At 41.4% G+C, this 12,038-nt stretch overlaps 1 protein-coding gene across 1 annotated transcript in view; it reads right to left on the bottom strand.

Annotated features, from left to right (window-relative positions):
• Positions 1-7,682: 7,682 nt before the first annotated feature.
• insrb (insulin receptor b) overlaps positions 7,683-12,038 on the bottom strand; it is a 78,268-nt gene continuing 73,912 nt past the window's right edge. Inside the window, exons 22-23 of the mRNA XM_069699104.1 lie at positions 11,833-11,967; positions 7,683-10,804 (exon numbers count right to left, since the gene is read on the bottom strand). Of these exons, the coding sequence (XP_069555205.1) occupies positions 10,450-10,804; positions 11,833-11,967 (490 nt within the window). The 3' untranslated portion in view covers positions 7,683-10,449. The remainder of the gene's footprint in view (positions 10,805-11,832; positions 11,968-12,038) is intronic.

Below are 12,038 nucleotides of genomic sequence, written 5' to 3'. Positions count from 1 at the left end.
CCTTCAGGTTTGACTGTGTTGTGTGAGAAAGTTGGGCTGGTCTTCTGTGACTTTGCAGACAACCAGCCAGCCGCAAGATCTCGAACACTGCTTCCTCTTTCTCTCATTCTGTGCAGCTGAGACTGAAGTGAAGCTGAATGGCCAACACATACATTTTCCCACATCAGTGCTGCTGTTGTAACGACACACACACACACGCACACACACGCACACGCACACACACGCACACACACACACACACACACACACACACACACACACACACACACACACACACACACACACACACACACACATTTCAGCACAACCTTCCTCCTGATCTGACAGACTACTGTGTTTACAGCATCTTCTAAACAGTGCATTCATAAGCAGTGCACCCATCGCTGACATGTCAGGACTCCCATTAGTCTGACCTGCAGCCTCTTCTTCTGCATCTTCATACTGTGCAGCTCTCTGCTCCCCTGCACAGCCTTGAGAACCGGTATGAAGAGGAACTGGCTGTGTTTGAAGTGGTTTCAGTCAGAGCCTAACTTCAACATGATGCAGGCTGCAGCGCTGATCTTTCACTCTGAGAGCTTCATGTGAGTGAAAATAAAGACTGAGTGCCCACACAACCTCATGTTTTCTTCTTTAAATACAATTTACATGTAGAGAGAGTGAAAAATAAATATGTTTTAGTCGAAGTTATATTTAGGCAGTCGGTCTGTTGCTGTCCTTGGTTCACCTCAGAGTGGTTCTGCACTGGAAAAAAAGTTCATTCAAAGATTATGTGTATTATATTTAGACTTAATTGGTGGAGGTGCATATTTTCACTTCCCTTATTTGCAGGTGTCTTGTCACGTATTGTAAGTAAAGCATGTTTACCACAGCAGAGTTCTGTCCCTCTAAACTACCGTCAAGATGCCGTCTTGAGTCACTTGATCAGATCCTTTCAACTGCCAGCAACTACACTTCTTTAACTGAACTGGGATGGTGAAGAGGGGGCATGAAAACCTGGCAGGACAGTGCTGGAAAAAAGCACATGAATCCCAAATGAATCTTAATGACATAAAGAAGAGAAAACAGCCAAAAAGTGAATTAAATCAAAAATAAAACAAGCTACAACTGTGTAGCAAACATTCAAATAAATAATCCGATCATTTATTTTTTATAAGAGCAGCAAATCTACTGAAAATACTTCATTAAAAGTCCTGCATGTAAAGATAAATGTAGTAGAAAAATGGTCCATTAACATTTACTCAAATACTGTAGTAAAGTGGGAGGCTGTGGCTCAGACGGTAGAGTGGGTTGAACACTAATCGGAAGGCTGGTGGCTCAATCCCCAGCTCCTCCTGTCCACATGCCCAAGTGTCCTTGAGCAAGACACTGAACCCTAAGTTGCTCCCGATGGTGTACCATCAGTGTGTGAATGTTCTCCTGATGGCAGCACCTTGCACGGTGATCTGTCTCATTAGTGGGTGAATGGGAAAACCATGTTAAAGCACTTTGAGACCGAAAGGTGATAAAGCACTATACAAGTACAGACCATTTACCATTACCATTCAAGGTACTAGTCCTTTACTTGAGTATTTCTACTCAATGCAGCTTTATACTTCTAGTCGACTACATTGCAGAGGCAAATATCCTAATTTCTACCCCATTACATTTGTCTGACAGCTTTAGCTATTTTGAAATTACAAATCCTATCCTGTAAAAACCATGTGTCTCCAAATTTGGTGATTTTGAATTTGAAAGTTTCTTATAAGCGTTTTTTTGTGGGTTGAGACAATTATAATCTTGGATTCACTGTTTTTTCTGAGTCTGTTGATTTTTTGATTTAGATAAAGACACTTCTCACAGGACAGCAAAGCTACAAACACATGATGATCTTAAAGAATATGCTGCACTGTTACAGATTAAACTAACCAGCAATATATAACCCAGTTAAAATGAACTACAGCAGTAAAACACACCGCAGCAGTAATATCAATCCAAAAACATCATATACAATGGGAACATTTTACTGTACTATGAGTACTTTTACTTTGGATACGTACATTTTGCTTACATACTTTTACTTGAGTAAGGTTTTTAATGCAGGATTTTTAGTGTGGTATTAGTACTTTTACATAAGTAATGGACCTAAATACTAGCTCTACCTCTGTTGACATGTAAGCAGTATATTACCTTGATGTTGCAGCTGGTCGAGGTGGAGATCATTTCGAATACTTCATACTGTTGGGTAGTTTTTTGTAAATCCTCCTATTATCTTAGTGCAGCATTAACCACAATGTTGCACCTAATATGGAGTAATGTTGAGGTGTATAGCAGAATAAAATGGAGATGTGATAACAAGAGGGTGTATTTGACAAATTAAAGGTGATTTGGTGGAAATTGTGAATTCCGCATCATTTACACTTTTCAAGCTTCCTACTTCAGTCCACAGTTAAGAATTGCACAAAGACACATATTCTCCAATAATTTTATTCATAATTTTAATATAAACAGTTAATTGTTGAATAATTTACACACAGCAAGATTTGTATTTTCATATCATTGCAACATTTTCTTTACATGTCACTACTTGGCTCTCCTTTGAAAACATAGAAAAAATAAATTGTCAAGCGTTCATTTAGTCATGGCACATTTTTGATCCTGTACAATATGCATGTATTTCTGTGTGTGTGTGTGTGTGTGTGTGTGTGTGTGTGTGTGTGTGTGTGTGTGTGTGTGTATTCAATATGTTGATATTTGTGATACATAAAGATAATGGCACATTTGGATCCAGTGTGAGGGATGAAGCGATCTCTGTGGGTTTTTCAGGTTTGGGGGTTCTGGACTGTACATACACACATATACACCTGCTGTCTGCATACGCACCGACGTCTCAACATAATGTATACACAACATATCCCAAAAATTAATACAACAGCATATTCATCTGCAATAAAAATGACATTAATAAAGAGGTATCCTGCAAGACTACACACAGCATTCTGGGGACCACCTATGTGCACCGAGGAGAGAAGAGACTTGAAGACACGGAGAGGAGGAAGAGGAGGAGCAGCATTCAGAGACAAAACAAAGCCGTGGCGAAGGCTTCAATCGAGGACAACACAGACTCGACTCCACTGATTTGAACGATGCACAGCACAGAGAACAGGACAGAGACAAATAGAAGGTGTGTAAACTGGAGCAGACCACTGGACCGGCAGGTGACTCGAACAAAGTCACGAAGAGGCAGCTGTCCCTCACATTTGTCACCGCGCCTACAACGCCCGCTCAGTGACAAGTGTGAACAGTTCATCAGCACACTACTGACAGACAGTACTTAATTCATTCTGAGCGGGAGGTGTCTCATCTTTACGCAAGGAATAGTTTGATGTTTTGGGAAGTGTGCTTGTTTATTTTGTGGTGGAGGGTTGGATCAGGTGACGGAGACCGACTCTCGTGTTTGTCATTTAAATATAAAGTACAGCATAGACACAGTTAGCTGAGGACAAAAGTCACGAGGACGGGTGGGGGGGGGGGTGAGGGTGGACAGGTAGTCTGGTTCTGTCCAGAGGTGACAAAATTACCTTAACGAAGCAGCAGCAAAACTCACAAATTAACACGTTACAACTGGTTTGTTTAATCTGCACAAAACAATGTCAAAAACACCTTTTAGTGACAGACTAATTACTCCAATCAGTAAGTAAATGTTCAGGGAAATATGTTTTGTACGTAGTAAACAACTAAAATACAACGTGTTAATTAGAGAGCTGCAGACATGCTAGCAGGTGGATTTTGTGACTGTTAACCAGAGCAACATTTTTTATTTAATTTTATGCTAAGCTGAAGCTAATTGGCTACCGGCTACAGCTTCATATTCACCACCAATCTTCTATTTTGACTCTCAGCAAGAAGGCAAATTCGCATTTCCCCCAAAATATTTGCACTATTCCTTTCACACCTCCAGCGTTACAGTCTAAACTTGAAGAGATTTGCTTGTTAGTTACGTGTTCTCTTTTTTTTTTAAATTTTTTTTTTTTTTTAGCTTATTCAGGATTTTGTCATTCGTGTTTTCCTCCTCTTCTTCAAAAGGATGTGCAGTGGTCTTTTCCAGTTTTTCACATACAAAAAAAAAAACACATTTGCAAACTCTAATTTTCTCATCAGAAACAGTTTCATACAAAAAAACACGTGTGAGAGGTGGCGCATCCGTGACACGAGGAAGGCGTTGTGGGTGACATGCTGCTGTGACTGGGTGGGTGGTTCAAATGTGTGACCTCGTCGGCCAACATTCAGAACATGCATCGGATTTAAGAGCCGGGTTGGTTGCAAAAAAAAATTAAATTAAATTAAATTAAAATTAAATCAAAAAAACCTAAAGAAGGTTTCAGGCCACATACTGTTTCTGTCTTGTTACACAGGGTTAAGCCCCCAGACTGGAGTTATGCTGCACCTGTTAAATACATTGACAGACTCGACTCTGCTCTTTTCTGTGTAGTGGGTTGTGTCATTAAAAAAAAAAAAAAAAAAACTATCTTTTTAAATTTAGAAAAAAGTTATATACACATTGATAACAATGTTAAATTCATAATGTACAAGAGTAGTAAAAGTTTACAGTCAGAAAAAAGTAATGGTATTTGTCCTCCCTACTTTGGCTAAAAAAAAATAGAAATCAACATCTCTAAAATGTAATACTTTTTTACTTTAAAACAAAAACAATAATACATACAATGCTTTGTTCTCACCCTGCACTGCGTTACGAGCATGCTCTGTCCGACCAGAGTTCAACAAAACAAAACTAAACTTCCCTAAAATCAAGTGCTTTCGTTTTCCGGGGGAGGGGGGGGGGATCTGCTACTATTTACAGTTAAGAGCTTATCCATCCGTTCAAAGTCGAGAAACAAGTGAGTGCATTTCAAACGGGAATGCAATCACTTGTTAGGTAATCAGGTGGGGGGGGGGGGGGGGGGGGATGCATGTGCTTTGGGGCGTCGCTGTCACAATCTACTGATGAAGAAGCAAAAATCTGTAAGCATGAAATTATCAAGCTGGTATAGATGTTTCATTTTCCATGCACAAAGCAAGCCAGAGTTTAGCAGAGTAGAGACGCAAGTTCAACCTTTGTTGTTGGTGTTTTTTTTTTTTTTGGTATAAATCATCAGTCAAATTACAGTATTCTGCTTTTCACTGCAGTTACAACAAAAGGAAACAGAATGCATAACAAAACATGATTCGTTTCTTGTTTTGTGGTGGACAATCCTCTTCTGTGATTGGTGGAGAGGGGCTGGGTGGGAGGGGTCAGGCGGGCCGTTAGTCTGAGCAAGGCACTGTGGGTCGGGGCCCTGTTTGCTTTGCCACTCCTGACCTGCAACACTCCCGTCCAGCCGCTAGGGGGCAGTCCAGACCACATCACATCTGAGAGAGAGCAAGGAGGATTCCTGATTATCGTCAAAGGGGCAGGAAACATGTCTGATTCATGAAAAGGGGGTTTTGTTGTTGAAAACTTGTCCTTGGCCTTATCATCTCCGTTTCGCTTTTTTTTTTTTTGCAAGGATGCTGAGAACTTGCGCTTCAGTCAGAGTAGATAAAAGGTAAGTAGGTAGCTCTTCTTCCTCCTCATCCTCTTTATCCTCCGACCACAAAGCATCAGGCCGCCTCCCTGAGACGAAAAAGTTACAATCTAGATTTCATGTCAGTTAAAAGTTCTTATGGCACACAGGATTGTCCCAGTCTAGCTTTTCTCCTTTGCAGAGGGGCGGAGGGGAGCTCCTCCTCTTTAAAACTTTTTAACCAGCCCAGATCTCTGCGTCCTGATCAGCCACAACAGACCCAATCCATGGCATTGACAGAAAATAAAGGTCATCTCTTGATATTCACAGTAGAAAAAAAAATTACACGTACAAAACCCCCAAAGATATCAGAACAGAGAACCAGACAAACTGACAACTGGAGGAGACGTGGGATTTGAACTGCGACTGGTTTGACCACAAACAAAGAGACAGACTGACAGACTGAAGAAGAGGAAGAGTAGGGCTTCAGTCCAGACTACAACAGAGTCCGGATGGGATTTTAAAAAGCACGAGGTCCATGACTGAGCTGGGTTAGCCCTGGCTGCATGTAGGTGATCACAGATATGCAGTTTTTTGTGTGTTTTTGACTCATGCTTATGTCACATCCGTAGATATCAGTAGAGCGCTACTATTGTACATACAGTCTGGAGGATTGGTGTGTTTGGAGAAGGGAGGGGGATACATACAATAAAGCTACGCTGCTTCTTCCAGTGCCTGGGGGAATCCTCTTGAGAGAAATCTTATAAACTGTTGTAACAATCAAAAGAAAAGACTGTTCATGAAACCAATTTACAGCCTGACAGTCCACATTTGAAAAGTGCTAAATGAAGAAGAGGAATAAAACTTGTATATGTAGGAAGCTGGTTCCTAAACTCTACACCAATGTTTGAAAATGAGCTGCAAAGTCACAACTTTTTAAACAGAAAAGGGCCAAAATCTGATTTACTGTGCTCCAAAAAGTATGCAGAGGTTCCCCCATGAAGAAGAAGAGAGAATAGAGGAAACAAGGAGGCATGTGGAGGTTTAATACACGACAGGAGGAAGGATTTCATCAGCAGTGTTGGTAATGTGCGATAAAGTGATATTGTTTGAAATGATGATATTGAGCTGAGTGACAGGGATGATTTTGACTCCTTAGACTGATTCCTCCATTTGCACTGAGGTAGACTCTGGCCAAACACAAAGACGACGACGACAATTACTTACTAACCTACCTACCTACCTACCTACCTACCTACCTAACTACCTAACTAACGAGCACTCCGGCTGCTCACCACCAGCCGCTCCACCTGTACAATAACAAACTAGGCTAATAAATCGCTCCGCTCTCCGAAAACCTTAAAAATGCTCGACCACAAAGCTAACTGTGTTCTTCTTATACAATGACAATGATCATAATAAAATAAATATCTGGTATTTCAAAGATATGGGCACCATCTTAATTAAAAATTGCATATGCGTGTGAACACCACCACAAGATAAGCAACCTAGGTCGAGGTGGAGACGAGAGATGTGTCCCACTTCCAGACCACACACTGATCCTGACGGGGTTTTGGGTTTGTAGTGTCTTTGAACTGGAAAATAAAAGCTGTAAAGTACACTAACTGCTAAAGAGAAAGCAGTTTCAGCGTATTGTGTGGAACTGCGACACAGCTGAGGTCCACCGTTTTTCTGTCATGTACACACAACTGACAGGTGTCAGATTTGAATTTTTTTGTTTTTATATTTCTTTTTTTTTCTGCTTTTATTTTCCAAACTATGTCACAGATTATTTACAAAGTACAAAAGCCCAAGATTGTAACTCCTCCAGGATAAGTCGCTCAAGTCGACGTGGTAACCTCAGGTGCCTCTGAGTGCCAACAGCACAGACTCTGGCCAAATCCACAGTGTCGCCGCTAAAGCACTGGGTGAACGTTAATGTCCAAACCTTAATGCTGGCAACAGAAAGCAAAAACACTAAAAACTGCCCCAAACACGACGACTTGTTGCAGCAACGAACGTATTTGTAACCCTACAAACACAAATGTAGACGCGGCTTTGATTTCTTTGCCTCTCCCGTCATGTGGGAGCAAATACAGAGAGAGCACTGAGGCCTGTTGTGTGTGTGTGTGTGTGTGTGTGTGTGTGTGTGTGTGTGTGTGTGTGTGTGTGTGTGTGTGTGTGTGTGTGTGTGTGTGTGTGTGTGTGTGTGTGTGTGTGTGTGTATTAAACTAGCCAATATAATTAGCCTGGAAGTGGCTCTGGGTTTGAGAAGGCACTGGTAAAATATGGAGGCAGCTTCTCTGCTTTCTCGGACTCAATTCTATGGGTTCTTGTTGTTGACAGAAAGCTGCCAACACTTTGGCTATGCTATAAGTACTGAATGCTGTTCAGTTAGATTGGCAACCAGACGGGTCTGTGTGTCCAAAAAAAAACGTGTTTGTATTACTGGTCTGCTGACTGTCGCCGTGCCGACTGACATGGTTAAAGAGCGCTTGCTGACTCTGATGCCTTTGGGCTCTGAATGAATGTCATAGTGACCTGATGATCTTAAGAGACATAATGAGGGGTCAGCAATGACGACACCTAACTTTTGTTTGAGAAGGGGAACAGCTGACAGGAATGTTTTTGATTGACGTTTGAAAATCAGGAAAAAAAAATATACTTTCTCTTTGAGTGAATGTTGAGTAAAATCTGTGTGCCGCTGTATCTCAGTTATTGTGAAGGAAACATAATAAAGTCTTTCATGCGTGTGTTCTGAGTCTGATGGGGTGCGGTGATGAGCATCAGCTCTGCCAGCAGCCAGGCAGGCAAAACAGGAGGATGAGGGAACGAGGAGTACCAACTAAATCCAGGAATGTCAGACCTGAGTGAAATAGCTGCTGCGCACTGTGTCCTGACTGCTTGACTGCATGTGATAGCAGAGATAATAATAGGATTAACAATCAATTCCCAGCCCCTCCTCCTTCTCACTCAGACACACTGAAAGACGAAGAGAGACAGGCAGACATGAGACTGCCACCCTCTCCCCTTTACCTGCTAAATACAGCTGGAACTTTCCGTATTTCTCTCCAGCCCTCGACCACAAAACGTGGAAATTTCCACCAGGCTGATTCGGAGCAGCGAGTTCAGCAGTCAACGGGAAGCCTCAGGAAGGACCGAGGAGGGAGAGAGTGCAGGAGGTGCGTGTGGTGCAGAGCAGACCTAACGGAGCGACAATGAGAGGGGGAGGAGGGGAGGGGGCGTAACACGTGGATTTGGTAAATCCTTCCATTCAACGCCGAGGTCCTGAAAAGACAAAGATCATCACCCACCTCACCTGCCTTCGCCTGGGAGCTGGTGCTAATTCACGCCCGGCTCTGATCCAAGACACACAACTGAAAAGCCACGGTCGTTTAAGCTAACACAAGCGACACACTCTCTAACCTCGTCGACAAACCAGCACAAACAAAATCACACGAGAGATATACAACAAAACACCTCGACTCCAGCGTGATCTGACCAGAGAAAGACGGCCGACACGGAGACCAAACGCACATCAGGTGCACTTTGACCTAGAAAGACCTCATTCCCCGTTTATAAAGCTTTTTTTGGTTATTCAGGTTTTTTTTCATAGCTGTAGTGAAGTTGCCTCCAAATATTGACCGCTCTCAGAGGGAACAAGGTTTATATATAATAATAATAAAAAAAAAAAAAAAAAAAAGATGCAGTGAGTTTACAATATTTCGGGGGCTTTTCACCTTCCCCATCCAGACGGAGCGAGTACTCGAGGGAGGCTGGAGGCCTAAGACACAGAGAGCACTGATGGTAGATTAGTGTGATTTCTGGGGCTATAAAAATAAGAAAATTATAAAACCCAGAAAGAAAAACCTGACAAAACAAAATACTAGCAAAGCTTCTGATGAAAAATATTACAAATATGAACTATTTACAAAAACATCAATGTCATATATTATATATAAAATATTGGTCGAGAAACACCAATATTCCATATATACTATATATATTATATATATATATATATTTCTATACCCACTAAAATATATCAAAGCAGCAGCTATTGGTCAGTCTGAGGAACTCTTTTGTCCAATTCTTAACTGTTTAAATATCCTTCAGCCATATAGTGAGGACACAGAAATAAAATGAGAAAGAAGAGAAAAGAAGTATAAAGCAAATAAATTAAAACTATTCACCAAACACCCGATGAATCTGTGTGTAGTTTGGAATTCTGCAGAACCAAAAAAATAAAAATAATAACAACAACAACAACAAAAGAAAAACATTCCTCTAGGAATCGATGTTTGTTCTAGGATCAAGTCTTTTGCGAGTTCATCCCACTGATTTAAGTCATTGTTCAAAAAGGAAATTAGTTTAAGCGCTGATAGACACTTTTCTTTGTTTATAGGCCACATATAAAAAGGCCACTATCTGAGTAAAAAGATTTCACTTGGAGAGAAAAAACAAAACAGAAACTACAGATTGGTGGGGAGAGAAGGAGGGACGAGTCTTGAGGAGGTTGAGCGTGAGCAGCCTTCTTGGTTGTCTAAGGTTTGTTGTGTTCACAGTTGTTTTTGTTTGTTTTTTCCTCTGTTTCCATCTCAAGGAGTCCTGGAAACGTGGCAATAGTGAAAAACAACAGATAGGTATCCTGGTAATATAAAGTCCGATGTGCTGTGGAGCGAGTTTAAAAAAAAAAAAAAGTGTTATACCATGTTAGCATCCCTTGCTTGCCTGTGCTCGGCAGCCGTGAGGAAGAAAATAAAAAGTCCTGAGATCTGTGTCTTTTACGAAGGGCTTCTCCAAGAATAAGAAAATCATTAAAAAATGATGAAGGAACATGAAGGATACAGAAAAATGGACTGGAAGAGAGAGGGATGGGAAAAGAGAGAGGGTGAGAGGTTAAATGAGTTCTTTTAGGGAACAGGAAATGTTAGGAAGGGCTGGATCTGGGCAATGATAAGATTCTTCCGTTTTTCTTGCCACCGTTCATGTGTGTGTAGGGGACATGCTCCTCATAGTTCCCCCTCAGGGCCACCGAGGGCCCGCTGTCCCTTCCTAAGCTCTCCTCTCTCTGGGAGTATGACGACGGGTCCAGGGGGATGCTCTCCATGTTGTCCAGGTCCAAGTCAAACTCCTCCGTCTCAGGGACTTTGTTCTCCTCGCTGTGGAAGAAGGAGACCTCCTGGAAAGAAGGGTGCAGGTCCTCCCGCAGCATCTCGATGATCTCGTGGAACATCGGTCGCATCTTGGGATTGTACTGCCAGCACATCTGCATCAGGTTATGCCTGGGAAGGGGGATGAGGAAAGGGACGCAAAGCTTAGAAAAGTTTGACAAAAAGGCCACATGGAAGTAGGACAATGTCCAAAAACCAAGGACACATGCTGTGTTTCAAATGGCATACTAACACTCACTATTTTGAGTGCATAAGTGCGTTAAAACTGTCAAGTACGGAAATATGCAGTGCACTATAAGTAGCCTGATGGTGAACTCAAAACGGTCCAAAAGTTGAGTATGAAATGATGGACTCTTTCCACACTCAACAGTCACCATGTTAGCGACGTAGCAGTATTTTCAAGCTGCAGCTGTTGCTGAACACAGCAAAAAAAAGTGTTTATTTTTCACTCAGTATCATCATGCTGCTGTTGGACAGAAGACATGAGTGTTCATGTTCATTTGTGGGTAAAATAATGAAATCGGGCAGACATGTTGGGAGGTAATGTATTCAAATGATTTTGTTAGGTTATTTGTGGTAAATGCAGAATGGAAGTTTATGATTTGAGTGAACACTGCCCTGTCGAAATTGAAGTAAAACACAAGTCAGTGTAATGTCATGTGAGAGTATTATATGCAAGTGTACTCAGGGAAGTACGTCATTCAGAATGCAGCCACAGATGTCACTTAAAAAAAAGACAGAAGATTCAATGAAAAGCACAATTTTCACACATTTATAAAAACACAAAAGGAGCGTTCATGAGACAACATGTGTACATTTTTATGAACCATAAAAGTAAAAAGTAGTTAGCGATTGTAGAAAAGTTTTGTACTAATTCAGCATCACATAAACACACAGCTAACTTCAAGGCATTGTAGGAAGCAGGCAACCATTTCCAATGACTCTTTGACCCTGTAATATACTTTAATAATCTGATGCAACATGTTTAAAATGTGAAATAGTACAGATACGTACATGTAAAGTTGAATCAGAATTATAGTAGTGTTCCAGACAAAAATTAAACAAAAAACATTTAAGTTATCAGTTGGGTATCTTCCAGCCAGGATAACTTCATGTTAAAGGAGTTTGTAGTTACTCACATCCTCTCAGGGCAGTTGTCTGGCCGGTCCAGGTATCCTCCGTCCATCACGAACTTCAGAACCTGCTCATTAGATAAACCCTGGTAAGGCTGCTCTGCTAGTGTACTGATCTCCCACAGCACAACGCCGAAAGACCTGCGCACACACACACACAAGCAACTGTGATCAAATGCTCCGGGAATGTAACGAGGATTTAGAAGACTGCA

Source organism: Brachyistius frenatus, unplaced genomic scaffold (assembly GCF_029030835.1).
Source record: "Brachyistius frenatus isolate BFR_SWC_R1_liver_20210118 unplaced genomic scaffold, ASM2903083v1 Contig_29, whole genome shotgun sequence".
NCBI classification, from domain to species: domain Eukaryota; kingdom Metazoa; phylum Chordata; class Actinopteri; family Embiotocidae; genus Brachyistius; species Brachyistius frenatus.
Note: the sequence above shows the minus strand (reverse complement) of the source record. Positions and strands in the feature narration are given on the sequence as shown.